At 44.6% G+C, this 14823-nt stretch overlaps 1 protein-coding gene across 1 annotated transcript in view; it reads left to right on the forward strand.

Moving 5' to 3' along the window:
• Window positions 1-14823, forward strand: part of chd7 (chromodomain helicase DNA binding protein 7) — a 98797-nt gene that overhangs the window by 29030 nt on the left and 54944 nt on the right. The window contains exons 3-4 of the mRNA XM_037787591.1: window positions 371-696; window positions 8482-9017. Of these exons, the coding sequence (XP_037643519.1) occupies window positions 371-696; window positions 8482-9017 (862 nt within the window). The remainder of the gene's footprint in view (window positions 1-370; window positions 697-8481; window positions 9018-14823) is intronic.

Consider the following 14823-nt stretch of genomic DNA (forward strand, 5'->3'; position numbering starts at 1 on the left):
AATAGCGATTGCATAATGCGTTATTTACTGGCGTTAAAACAATTTTGGCGTTATCGCGTTAACTTTGAAAGCCCTAGTTTTCATCGTTTTTATTTTTGTTTCTGCTCTGAATTGAGTTTTACTTTTGCTTGGAAAAAGCATTATACACTTCTTTTATACTTTGTTTTACTCCTTACTAGAAACCGACTATTTTGTATTCTACCAACGCTTTTTGATCGTTTTGGATGCAGCGATCCGACCTTTTTCCGAATCAGTATCAATGCATTTTAGTGTCTTGGTGATGACAGGATGTAACGCGTTGTTGTTGGCATCATACATCTGTATACAGTCAGTGCTGATAGTGTGTTCCTCTCTCTCTTTCTACTCCCAGGGCCTCACGAAGCTCCAGTCAGCCAGGGGGGAGACCAGCGTCTGCTCCAGGCCCCGCAGCAGGCCCCTCGAAGTGGGCAGCCCACCCCCATGGGTTTCCAGGGTCCGGCTGTCAGTCAACACGGCGTCCCGGCCCCAAACCAGGGCTTGGCACCGTCGGCCCAGAGTGCTCCGACGCAGCACACGCACATGCCCCTCCAGCCCCTCCACCTGCAGAGCACGCCGCCGCCGCTTGCCCCCAACCAGGCCTCCCAACCGTGGGCGCCTCCCGCCTCCCACCCGCTCTCCTCACCCCCTCTCACCCCACAGAAAGTGCCTCACGTACAGGTGAGTCTCCGTCAGGGCTGACACTTTGATGTGGCGGCGGCAGCGCTGTGTGTGTGCGTGTGTGTGTGTGCGAGCATGAGAGAGATCAAGACCGCGCATTTGTTTTCATGTGTGGGTGTATTTCATGTGAGTGTTTATTTTTCATGTGGGTGGGGGAATGTGTGTGTTTTGGAGTGTAAGGGAAGTGTGTGTGCATGACATTTGAGAACACAGCGGTGCGTTGGGCGCTGGTTCAGTGGGGTTGTGTGTGTCTGTGTTTTTTTTGCCTTTTGTGTCTTCTGCTGTGTCGGCCTTGTGTGTGTGTGTGTGTGTAGTTGTGTTTCCGTGTGTGTGTGTGGGGAAATGGATTTTTGCAGCTGTTTGTTTCCTGTGCGCTGCATATCCTGAGATGTGTGCAGTACACATGCACGCACACACACAGAGGCGCCACCAGCATAATCTCTCCTCCCTCTTTGCTCCCACATCTCCCCCTCCTCTATAGAGGAAACCTCCCTTCCTGTCTCTCCCTCCTCCCCGTCTCCTCTCTTTCCGCTCTCTCTCTCCCTCTCTCTCCCTCTCCCTCTCTCTCTCTCTCTCTCTCTCTCTCTCTGCCTGTCTGTCTGTCTGTCTGTCTCACTGTTTGTCTTATCCATTTCAGGGGTGTCATCTCTAAGTTAATGTTGTGTAGCCGGATGTGCAGAGAGAGACAGACAGTTTGGAAAAGAGGGAGACAGTGAGGAGGGTGATTAAGAGATTGGGGGAGGGGGGGAAAAACACTGAGAGGAAAGAAGTGCAAAGATCTCAAGAGAGGGAATCCAGGATCTCTAGTAAAGGAGACGAGGAGGAGGAGGAGGAGGAGGAGGAGGAGGAGGAGGAAGAGGAGGGGAGGGCTGCTTGGGAAGAGGTTAGCAGTTCTCAATGGCAACCTCCACGTTTGTGTTTGTGTGAGCGTTCGCCGTCGCCGCCACCCGCGTCACGTGCCCTCAGCTTCCATTAGCTTGTTTTGTTGCTCAAAGCCCCCTTTCTCCACTGACCCATTCACACACAATAGCAGCCCTGTGGCCACACACACACACACACACACACACACACACACAGATCTAGTCCTCTTTTTCCCCTTCCATTCTCGTTCACACTACTCCTTACTACTCCCCCCCACCACCACCACCACCACAACTCCACCTCCGAGCCTGCGTCGCTGCGTTTTTTTTTTTGTGGTTGACATTTCAGCCGTCACTCTTAATTCATCCAGCACTCCTGACCTAGATGCCAGGTTGACTGGTGAGCTGCGCCTGGGCGAGCTGCATGTGCCGTCCTGACTCTAGCTGCAGGCCCCGGCAGCCCCCGTCATTACACATACACACTAACACACACTAACATACACACACATGCCGACAGTGTGGCTTGGGATAGCGCGGTCTGGAATGGGATGGCAAATGTGCCTGGGGAAATAGGATAGCCTAGCTAGCGGAGTACTCATAGTGGACTGTGTGTGTGCATGTGTGCGTCTGCGGCACAGGAAGGGAGTTCTCTCCGTGCCTCATGATGCACTTGTTAGAAAGAGCCACATACACACACAGCAAGCTGGTCAGTCAGTCATAATGACTGTATGTCTGGTACTCTAAGCTCCATCTGTTCACTAAGCATGGTTATTACACATGCACACACACACACACACACGCACACACACACACACACACACACACACACACACACACACACACACACGCACACGTACACGCGTGCCTTCGTCAGCAGCTCAAGGTCACAGCTCTGGCAGAGTGCTGTGCTGTGACCTTTATTCTACATCTCACACAAACACACACACACGCACACACACATACACTGTGTTGCGTGCAGCACTTTAGTTGACATATAACATGCCTGTCTCGCCCCTCCCCCGCTCATGCATGCTGTCAGCGAGCTGCTATACCATCCAGCTCGCCGCAGCTTCGAGGAAACGCTTCTCTAACGTTTAGTCGTCTCCCCCTTGTTTGTGCAGGTTTCTTTCATACATTTAATCAGAAATTCACATTAGCTGAGGGCAGTAATAAAAGCATTGTCCCTAAAAACAGTCAACATACTGGTGTACTACTCGCACTGTTTTTGTAAAGTTTAGCTCAGTTAGAGCGATCCGTCCATCAAACAGATCAGTCCTGTCAGAACAATGGACACCTAATGGCAAACGAAGTGAAAATCACATATGGAGAGCCACGAGCAGATCAGTTTGGCTGCATCCTCGTCCTAAAAGATGACATACATAATGATCCTTTGAGGACGGATGATACGAGCATCCGTCCCGTGTGGTCCCCTTGCCAAGCTACTTCTCTGTAAAGTGATTCATCTTGGTTTTGGTGGTTGAGTGATTTTTATTGGAAACCCACCTCACCTATTTGAAGAGCTTGAGACATGCTGCTGGAACAACCGCTGCTGCAGCATCTGAACAGTGAGGAGGTGCTTCCTTCTGCATCGTTTCATCGTTGAGAGATGAGATGTTAACTCTTTGCATTGCACTTGAACTTTAAGGCTGGCTCACACTAAAAGACTTTTCAAATCTTAACAGATTTTCAAAATGTGAGAGACCCCACACGGTTTTGTTCCTATAGTGTGTGGAGAGCAACAATTTGGCTCAAACAGCACAACACACACTAACAGATTCATTCATGAACAACAAGAGTCCAGACTGAAAAAAATGGAAATCTCGCAAAATCTCTCGCAATCAAACGTGACTTTAGTGTCATGGCGGATGACGGGCAGGAAGAATTAGTGATGTTAGTTTTTACTTTGTACTGAAAATTCATGAATGAATGGATGGATGAAGTCATGGCGACGTGTTAAATAAACACTCGAGATGTTGCCACAAATGAACAAGTTGGTCCTCCATATCTGAGCTCGGTTGTTCTTCCTTTTCAGTCAGCTTGATTCTCGTCGTTCTTACCCACGTGACGTCATCGGCTGTCCTCGGGGTTCCCCACACACAACAGGATATCCCATTGTAAATATTAAACATGTTTAATATTAAACATGTTTAATATTTACCACTTGAAATCAGTGTGGCCAGGATTGACTTCCGAGCCGATCGGGTGTAAAAAAACACTCTTAACACCTCACACCACAGGGATATCTGGAAGAAATCGGGGCTGTGCTGACGATTGTCCGGAGGGGGGAATCTGGCCCAAAATCGGCTTGATTCTCGTGTAGTGTGTACCCGGCATTATATTTGAGATATCTGAGCTTTCAAATGTGCAATGTGCATTCTCAAAACTAAGAAAACGGTGTTTAGAATTCATCCTGTCACTGTGACTTTCTTTTAGACCTGGAAATTTTTATTTGTGCTACAAGCGTCAAAGTAAAACTTACTATTAAATGTCTATAACCACATATACTGTCACTATAGGGCACTTGTGAAGCTCTTGTCAGACCTACATAGAGAGCAACAACTTAAAGAAAATGGAGAAATGGATGCATATCGTTGTTGAAGCCTCTGAAAACTTGGCTTCAAATCTTAAATATTTAATAACAATTTATATTTATAACTAAAAATGCATCAAGTGAAGTTAAAAAAACCGACATATTTTCAATATTATTTAATAGTTTAAAACTACGATAAGTCGATAACGTAAAAATGATCGAGGTCCTGTTCATACGTCATACAATAAGTCAATCGTATCGAATCATTGGCCTTTTTGCACCAGCGTGTGTACGCAATATGAAGTGGCAAAATGAATACAGACCAAAGTCAAAGCGAAACAGATCTGGTCGCGTTGGAAGGATCCTCCTTTTAATAGATAACGGTGTGATTAACCATACTGTAACCTGCCGAATGGTGGAAGACAGTGAGCAGCTGTCAGTTTTGGATGGATGGATGGATGGACGGACCGAGTAAGGGGAGAAGCTGAACGATGAGCACCGTATTTCCTTTCACTCCATCCTTTGGGAGTCTTAAGTGTTTCTGCCTGGTGGATTTAACCCTTCATTTCACTCTTCTTCCAGCTGTCCCGCCTTCCTCCTGCTTCCTCACCCTGCTTCCTCACCCCTCCTCAACCCCCTTCCTCCTCCTCCTTACGCTCTCTCCTCCATCATCCTACGAGAGATGAAACTCAACCCTGTTCATCTCCTCTGAGTGTGTTATATTAGCCTTGTACTAGTCTGTTGGTGTGAGTGATTCATTAAGGTCTTTATGGATCTCTTTATTAAATTCAGTTATTGGTGATATTATTACAACCTGTTTCGGAAGAGGATTATAATGGTGTATCAGTAGAGAGCAGTGATTCTTTTATTCCCATCCTCTATGGAGTGTAGGGGTGTAAGAAAATATCGATACACATGAGTATTGCGATATTATCTTGTGTGATACTGTATCGATTCTCCAAAACACTGTATTGATTTTTTAAATATTAATTATTAAAGATAGGGTCGACGATGTTGGAAAGCACACACATGCACGATCACCGCCGCATCGTAACTACTTCATAGACGCAGAGCGGAGAGAGGACCTCAACTCAACAACGCTACCTCATGACAAGTAACCGCGGCAGTGCTACTGCAGGGCTGAGTTTACTCTTCCATTCTCCAGTAATCTTGCGGCGGCGAGCTTTGAGTTCAGGCTGGTGCACGCCAAGGGTAGAGTACGAGCAGGGAGGCATCTGATTGGTTCTTTCCAAGCGGTCCTCGAGGCAGTGTTTGGTAGACATTTTTACAGGATTACAGCAGCTACAGATGACGGCTCTTTTCCGGTCCTTTTTCAGAGCTCATCAGTAATGGATCGCTGTCGGGGTGTAAAGACCATTTCAACTAATATAACAAATAGTGTATACTTGAGAACATCGTCAACCCTGCCTTTTAAAGTTTGTAGCGGGCTCAATTTTACTGAAGCTAGAGTGAAGTTACTGTCATCATATCAAACTAGAAAACCTAATGAATCCATTGGTACCAACCATGTCACACTAGCTTGTTGAGAAGGAGGTTAAATAACGCTCCAAACTTACGCTAAATATTGACAAGCAAAAACTGTCATGGCCATATTCAAAGGGGTCCCTTGACCTCTGACTTCAAGATATGTGAATGTAAATGGGTTCTATGGGTACCCACAAGTCTCCCCTTTACAGACATGCCCACTTCATGATAATCACATGCAGTTTGGGGCTTAAAACATGTATTTCTTTGCATGCATTAAACATTTTTTGTCTATTCTAAAATTATGTATTTATTCTACTATGACAGTTTTCCTAAAATTAAATTTTAAAAAATCTGATACCCTGTATCATGATGCGTATCGTATCGCCAGATTCTTACCAATACACAGCCCTAATGGGGAACTGTTTTTAAACCGGTACAACTCGGCACACCAGCAAAGCTGAATTCACCCTGCAGAACGCCGAACCTGACGCAGGACTCCAGTGTGTGTGTGATTGTTTGTGTATATACACTGTGTGTGTCTCCATTGTCATTCGTGTGATTGATTATCTGGGAAGCTTGGCAGGAGGACAGATTTATCTCTTGGCACTGCGTTCCCCCCCATCTCTCTCTCTCTTTCTCTCTCTCTTTCTCTCTCTATCTCTGTGATTCTCTCTCTCTCCCTCTCTCTCTCTCTCTCTCGTTATCTCCCCCCTCTCCCTCTCCTCCCCCTATTTGTGTGTCTAAATGGCTCAGTTTACGTGTGTGTCAGCAGGTGTTTGTGTGCATGCGTGCAGAGGTTTGTGTGATGCGTGACCTTGCAGTAGTTCGGTGTGAAATGTGTGCATGTGCATTAACATTCTCCTGATGGAAGTGGACTTTCAGCGATGGCACCCCAACTCTTTTCCTCCTCCACGTGAACACAACCGGGCTATGCTAAGTGTGTGTGTGTGTGTGTACACAGAGGGGAGCTGCTGCCGTGGCATTTCGCTATAAACTTGCTGATGCTCACACACACACACCTCGTTGACATACACACGGAAGTGCACATGTGCGTTACACATGCACGTATACGCACTCTCAAAGGCATACTCGTATGACACACACACACACACACACACACACACACACACACACACACACACACACACATACACATACTCCCTCGCTGCGCCTTTTTGAAGTATGGAGATAATTTATTCGTGTCATGATGCCTGATTTCCCATCTGCTACTGGGACCCTGAGCAGCTGGAGAGAGAGAGAGAAAGAGGGAGGGAGGGATGGAAGAGAGAGGGTGAGGGAGGAGAGGCAGCTGGAGAGGCTCCCAACAGCTGGTAACCAGTTGCCTGTCACAGAGAGCTTACTTGGGAGCAGTGAGGAGAAAGGAGAGAAGGGTTTAAGTCTGCAGGAGAGCAAAGTAGGAGGAAAAAAATGAGGTGTCAGCCGGTTTGTTTACTAAGGTTAGCCTGCAGGAGGAGGAGGTGGCAGGAGGGGGGGAGGAAACTGTAGCAACAGGGAGTCGAGGAGGAGGAGGTGGGAGCCATGTGCATGGATGGATGGATGGATGGATGGATGGATGGTTCCCCTCTTCCCCCTCTCGCTCTGTACTCCGCCATTACTGACAAATTCAACCCCCACCCTGCAGAAAATCTAGCAGCATTGACTTGACAGGCTGGCACAGCCAGTGTTGATGCGAAACATTAGCAGACACATTTGCACACACTGATCCATATTTGATGTGATTTAGTTTAGAGCTGAAATTGATTAGTCGATCGACAGAAAACACATCAACAATATGCAAAATTATTGAGTAATTTTTGTCAACAAGATTCTCCAATTTGAATACTTCTCTTGGTCTTCTATGGCACTAAACTGGATATCTTTGGGTTTTGGACATTTCTGACATTTTATAGATGAACATAATCGTTAGTTGCAGCCCTAATTTTGTTTTAGATAGTTTTTTGGGTTTTTTAAAACAAAAGTAAGACTGCAAATGATGATAATTTTTACAATTAAGTCTATGAAAAGTCATAAAATTGTGAAAAATCCCCATCCCACCTTCCCAGAGCCCCACATGACACCAAATACTTGTTTTGTCTGACCAAAGATATTCAATTACTTAAAACATAATTATATAAGAAGCAGAAAATATTCACATTTGAGAAGCTTGAAGTTGAGTTAATCATTTTAGCACAAGGGCTGTCAAAGTTAACGTGATAATAACGCGGTAACACAAATTCAAATTTTAACAACACTAATTTCTTTAACGCATTAACGTAACTTTCCGGTTGTAGCGGGCTTCTTCCCAAGGAATCCGTTGATACCAACCATGTCATACTAGCTTGTTGTGAAGGAGGATGAATAACGCTCCAAAGTTTTGGCGAGGAAAAACTGGCATGGCCATTTTCAAAGGGGTCCCTTGACCTCTGACCTCCAGATATGTGAATGTAAATGGGTTCTATGGGTACCCACGAGTCTCCCCTTTACTGATCTCCAATAATAAATATATACATACATTTGCTTAAAGCAGCATATTTGCGCACTCCCGTGTTGATAAGAGTATTAAATACTTGACAAATCTCCCTTTAAGGTACATTTTGAGAACAAAAAAAAATTGATTCGATTGACAGCCCTATTTAGCACTTAGACAAAAATGTCTGGTATATTTCCATGCTTTGTGCGCTGCTACTCGGCCAACACTGACTACATCTGGACATGCACACTTTGATGTGATTTCCAGCTCACAAATCTTTTAAAAAGTTTCGTTGCTGGAAGCCAAGTGCCTACTGTTGTTTATCTGTGGAGAGGATGGCTTTAAGTGGGTTATTTGAGTTTTCTATAAAGGAATATTAAGTATAATTTAAAGTTGCTGAAAAACTAACCGTTAACTTTCCCCCCCTTTTCTCCCAGCATTCCCCCACCGACCCGTCAGGCGATGCCTCAATGATGGCTCCTGACAGGCCGACAGTTGGCGCTGGTGCCCCCGGCCAGCCTATCAGCACAGAGCAGCCCAGCGACCAGGAGACCAAGCCAAAAAGGAAAAGGAAGAAGAAAGCTAAAGTAGTGGGCGGAGAGGAAGAAGAGGGACGGAAGAAGAAGGCGGTGGCGAAAGAAGGAGCGGCCGCCGGAGGAGAGGAAGAAGACGTAAAGTCCGAGTTTCCCGGGACAGGAAGTGATGCAGGTGAACAGGTTACTGGCACAGGAATTGTAGAGGGAAGTTCACCACTGGTGGAGGAGAAGAAGAAGAGGAAAAAGAAACCAAAGGAGAAGGCAGAGGGAGGGAAGGAGGGCAAGGAGCCCAAGACCCCGAAGACGCCCAAAACACCCAAGACCCCCAAAGAGCCCAAGGAGCCCAAGGAGTCCAAGGAGACTAAGGAGCCCAAGGAGCCCAAGGAGAAGAAAACCAAGAGCTCCACGCCCAAGACCAAGACCACCAAGAAGACCAGGTAGGAGCAGCATCACATTACTCATTGTGTGTGTGTGTGTGTGTTTGGTTGTTTCTGAAGTACCTGAAACTACCAGGCGAGATGAGTAAACTTCATCAGCTGGTGTTGACTTTCTTAACACGAGTGTTTTAGGGCCATTTCAGAATGAATCTCCGTCCATACTACCACGCCTGAAAACGCATATCACATGACCATTCACGTGCACTGGGCATGCACGTGCCGGTGTAAACAGGAAGCAGCGCGGGTTGGTTGTTCAGTTGCAGAAAATACTACAAAGGAAGAACGGCAATGGCCAAATGCACAATTTAACGGCACAACAGCTGCTAGCATAGACAACGGGGTCAGCGACGCTTGTTACTCCTAATCCATGTTGAAATTAACCAATGGTGGTCGAGGCTGATGTTTGTTGTCTTCCGGAAAAAGTTCACGTGATGGGGCGTGACGAATCAGGGAAGGACAAGTCATGACTGATTATGGCATTTTAACAGTAAATAGCTAGACAGAATATTAATTTGAGATATCTGCAACGATATCCCTGAGGCAAAACGCTCATTTTAGATATCCGTAATTACATTTTGACTAGTACGATTCAAACTACTTTTGCCATTCATGTGTTTGGGGTTTCTCATTACAGATATCCACAATTCAGTTGTGGACATCCGTAATTCAGTTGTGGATATCCGTAATTCCAGTTTAAGATATCTAAAATGTAATTCTGACTAGTTAGAATTCCAGTTCAAGATATCTTTAATTCCCCATAATTGTTGATATCTACATTGTCCTTTTTAGATCAAATTAAATTTTGACTAGTCAGAATGACGTTGTAGATCTCTTGAACTGGAATTATGACTAGTCAGAATGATGAGGTAGATATCTCAAGCTGGAGTTACAGATAGTCAAAATGTAATTACGGATATCTAGAATTAGAGTTTTGACTAGACGAAATGACGTTGGCTATTCAAACATGCTGTGGCGCTGCACTGCAGCCGTATGGGTTTATAAAGTGTGTCTGGAGACAATAAATCTACAATACACTTTCTACCACAGCTCTACTGAACAAAGCTCTCGTTGGCCTGTTAACTGTCGTTTTGACTAGTCACAATGACGTTATAGATATCTGGAATAATAATTCTGACCAGTCAAAATGCAATTGTGGATATCTCTAGTGTTAATTCCGGATAGTCAAGCTATGAAATGTTAAAACGGCTTGCCATAGACTGATTTGACCCAATCAAGAAGTGAACGTGGGTGTCTTCTCCGATTCTGTTTGTCCAGACTAAATCGCAACGCTGGAGTTTTAATACTAAAACGGGGTCAGCAGCATTTTTAAACGTCTCTGTTTTAGAGGCTCGAAAACACCAGAGGAGTGTGGACGCTAGGCATTAACGTAACACAAGTTCAAACGTATTTAGTGGGGATGCAGCTGAAGTGGAAGTGTGATGTTTTCCACATTTGCATATGCGAAAACGGAATGATTGAAACAAGAGGCAGGCACCTCAGGTGGTAACCAATGGATACCAGCGGATGGGAAACAACAGAGTAAATATATGTCGAGTCTTAACTTCACTGTCTTGGAATATTTAGAATGAAATTGTACATAATACTAAGCGGTGCAGTCTATTTACTGAAGGACTCCTAGTGCGACTGTATACACATAAACACAAGCTCGTACACAAAGAGAGACGCACACACACACACTAGATCCATCACTCATGTGCCCAACCAGGAGGAACTGAAGAGGTCACAACCTCTGAGCTGTGAAACACCCGGCTGCCACAGACTGAGTGTGTGAGTAAGAGTTAGTGATCACAGGGCTTAGTGAAGCATGGAGCATGGACCGCTAGACTGACGGATGTGAGGATCAATCACATTTCCTTCTATATATACTGATCAGCGGGGTTAACACTACTGTCGGATGAGTTTTGCAGGTCAGGTGGAAAGTAGCGTTATTCACCTTTCTTCTTCTTCAGTCGGCACCAAAGAACAAACACTATTATCATTATACATAATAAATCAACTCAAACATCAAATTAGCAACTTTTTTTTCCAGAAGGAACGATGGCTGCTTTTGCCATTTGGTATTGTTTTTGCTGTGAAGTTGTACAAAGATATCTGAAGAAGTTTTTACAGCCATTATAAAGGGTTATTCCCCCCCCCAGGACCAATGACTCTGCAGTAGTTATGGGTATTTATCGGCTCCAGCTCCAATCACCAGTGATGGAAACATGACAATTTCCGCCCCTTTTCCAGCGCTATGCAATGTGATGCGCGTTGAAGTGAATATATCATTAATAAAATCAACAGGGATTTGGACAATTATCATAATTTATTAACATACAATTAATATGCTCTCCTCAAAGCCACCAGACTCCATTGACAGAAACAGTAATTTTACCTCACTGATTGTCGTAAAATACATTTCATTCAAAAATAAAACTCCTCAAAACCGTCTGTTAGTCTTTCCACTGTTTCCACTGCTTCCATCAGTCAAAAGGCAAATGAGGGTTGTTTGACCACTCAGAGCCACCGTCTGTGCAAACGTCATCATCGCAAATGGCGTCTGGTTAACATTTACTTTGTCTCCCAACACAACACACTTTACAAAAACGAAATAAAAGAAGACAGAGATGATGAATTTAAAGGTAGATTGGTCCCAAAACAAAGGATGTATAAAAGATTAAACCATAGTGATTTTGCTCTAGGCAGCTAAACGATAGCTTCTTGCTAATGTCATCCATTCATTAGCCCCGTTGGGGACTAGCGCTATCCATCGCACCCACGTCATTTATTCAGTTTTGCCTTGTATTGCAGAGAATTGCTAGAATAATAAAAGGCATCGGACTCAGTGTGCAAAGACCTTCAGTCTTGACGAAAGTCTTTTTGGGTCCATTGGCATCACGTGACGGATCCAGTTGTAATTCCACCGTTTGGCCACTATGTCACATTTGCTTAAAATCCGGCGCTCTTGCTGGGGGCTTGATGTAACCATGCAAGGACCGTGATCAGTTGAATTTAGACTTCCTGGGCAGGATATAGAGTAGCTAGATCGAACTTTAACACTTATCAGTGTTTGTCCTCATCAGCTTTTTCAGTCGTATTGCTCCCTTCTCTCACTCTTCCTCTCTGGCTTTATCACTTCTTTCTTTTCTCTTTTTTTGGGCAACACTCGTCCAAGTCCCTTCTATTTTCTGAACTTGTCGTGTGCGATCTCCGGACGTGGACGCTTTTCTGTCAGATCAGAGAGAGCGAGATGGGAAGAGGCAAAGAGAGTTGAGAGCAGTATTGCCAGATCCCAAAAGAAGCAACTCTTCCCCCCAAAAAAACAAAACAAGCGACCTTACCTACCTCAGTATGAGAAAGAGAGACGGCCACTCGATTACTTCATATATATGTATGAATTTATTTTGGATTGCAGACATTTAATTTAATTTTTGCGTTGCATTGCATTGCATTTTTGAATACATGTTTAGTTTGTAACTTAACATTTTTCTTGTCAACTAAAAGTAAAGTAGCAGAGCATTTTATTTAATTTTTGTATTTAATGTTTAGCTTGTAACTTTACATTTTTCTTGTCAACTAAACTTAAAGTAGTAGAACATTTTATTTAATTTTTGTATACATTTTTATCTTGTAACTTTACATTTTTTGTCAACTAAACGTAAACAAGTTGAACATTTAATATAATTTTTGCATTTTTGCAAAGACTGTGAATCCAATGCGGGTAAGCCTCGTTAAAGAGAACGCTGCTGTGTGTCTTTCATGTTTTTCAGAATAACATGTTGAACCAGATCAGCATGTTGTGCTCGTATATCACAATTATGGCAAACTGCCTTTCGAATCGTCGGAGAGAGACAGGAGCCCAAATAAGCAACTACACTACTACAGAAACAAGCCCCAAAAAAAAAAAAACCTGCGACTACCGATATTTCTAAGCGGCTTACGAGGAAAACAAGCCCAAAGTCGCTTCTAATAAGCCGACTTGGCAACCCTGGTTGTGTATGAGAGAGTCAGATGTGGCTTCATTGAGAAGGTAGAAACTTGATCGGGCTGAGGAATGTGTCAGGCAGCCCCCATCTCTCTCTCTCTCTCTCTCTCTCTCTCCCCCTCCCCCCCTCCCTCCCTTCCCCTCTCTCTCTCTCTCTCTCTCTCCCTCCCCTCGCTCTCTTTCCTCTCGGCCCCTTTTATCCCGAGGAAGAGGGAGGGCCAAAGCAGCAGGCAGGGGTCAGCGCTGGGGGAGGTGTGTGTGTGTGTGCGTATGCATGCATCGCCCACTGGAAAAGAGTCAGAGGCGGGGAACGGTGGGGGGGTGGGGACCTGGAGTGAGTGTGTGTGTGCATGCATGTGTTGGGGGAGGGGTCGTTGGTAATCTTTGTGGCAGAAAATGGCGTCTAATGATAATGAAGGCCACGCTGCTGACCACTCCACGGCCACAACTGTGTGTGTGTGTGTGTGTGTGGGCAGAGGAAACGTGGGGGGTGTTGGGGGGAGTGCATTCTCAGCCTCTTTATGCAAGTGTGTGTTGGTAAACTAGCTCTTATCTGTTGTCAGGCTTTCCTCCATCTTGAGTGGCGGCCCGGAGCTCCCAGGTTAATTTAGCATAATAATGGCTGCCGGCCATTCACTGCTACTCTAAAATGGTGGACCGCTGCAATCACACAACTATCTCCTCTTTTATTCTTTCTTCTCCCTTCCCCTCCCTCCAGTCCCACCTCTTCCTGCTGAAGAGGAGTGTATCCTTTCATCTTTCCCCTCTCCACCTCCACTCCCTACCCCCCATCTATCATATCCCCCCCATCTCCCCTCTTCCTCTCTGTCGGTCTGTCCCTCTGTAAACCGAGGGTTGAGGGTTGAGCTGTTTGTCCCGTGTTGTCTTTGGCACTTTAAGTTTCCATATTTGTTTAAATGAAGTTCAGCGTGGCTCCCATGAAGTTGAAGATCTCCGTTAGTCATGGTTCATTCCCCGTAGGAAAGCAATACAGTGTCTTTTTTAAATTACATTATATCATTTCTTCATGCGATTAGATGTTGAAGTAGTTTTACTTTAGAAGAATTGTTTCCTGACTTATTAGAATACACTCTTAATCTTAAAAGCATTAAAGCTGCAGTCGGTAGAATTTGAGCAAATATGATTTAAAAAAAATTGTTTTTATAGAACGGTCACTATATCCTCACAGTAGTGCATGAGACAGGTAATCTGAAAAAAATCCAGATGTGTGCTCCTAATAGCATCTGGAAGATTTCACAGACCGGAGAAAAACAACCAATCAGAGCTGAGCTGGAGCCTTGCCGTCTCTGAGCAGCTGTCAATCACTCACAAACTCCGATCAAACGGTCAAACTAGGCAGCGCTGATCAAATATGAATCAATATTCTGTTACTGTAATGCCTATTTATTGCTTCAAATGTTTTCAGAATCATCTTGTAGTGTACTGTTTAGCTGTAAAATGAGAAAGTTGAGAGTCATGTTGAGATCTGTTGAGGAAATACCAAGCACCGCCCACCAGCCGGAGCACAGCCAATAGGAACGCTCTCTCTCTCTCAATGAAATGACCTGTGATTGGTCAAAGTCTCCCGTCACGGGCTAGATTTCTTAAAGCCTGTAAACAGAGCCATGAGGAGGAGCAGAAGTCTCTCAGAACACTTGAATTACAATATGTTGAAAGGTTATTATGGAATTTTTGCCCAATGATGCCAAAAACATTCTGCCTACTGCAGGTTTAAAGCTGTAAAATGAACTTGGTGTAGAGAAAATCCTCTTCATGGTCCATTAGCACGTATGTTCCATTACATTTTTGGGGGATTTGTGA

Source organism: Sebastes umbrosus, chromosome 12 (genome assembly GCF_015220745.1).
Source record: "Sebastes umbrosus isolate fSebUmb1 chromosome 12, fSebUmb1.pri, whole genome shotgun sequence".
Taxonomy (NCBI): Eukaryota; Metazoa; Chordata; class Actinopteri; order Perciformes; family Sebastidae; genus Sebastes; species Sebastes umbrosus.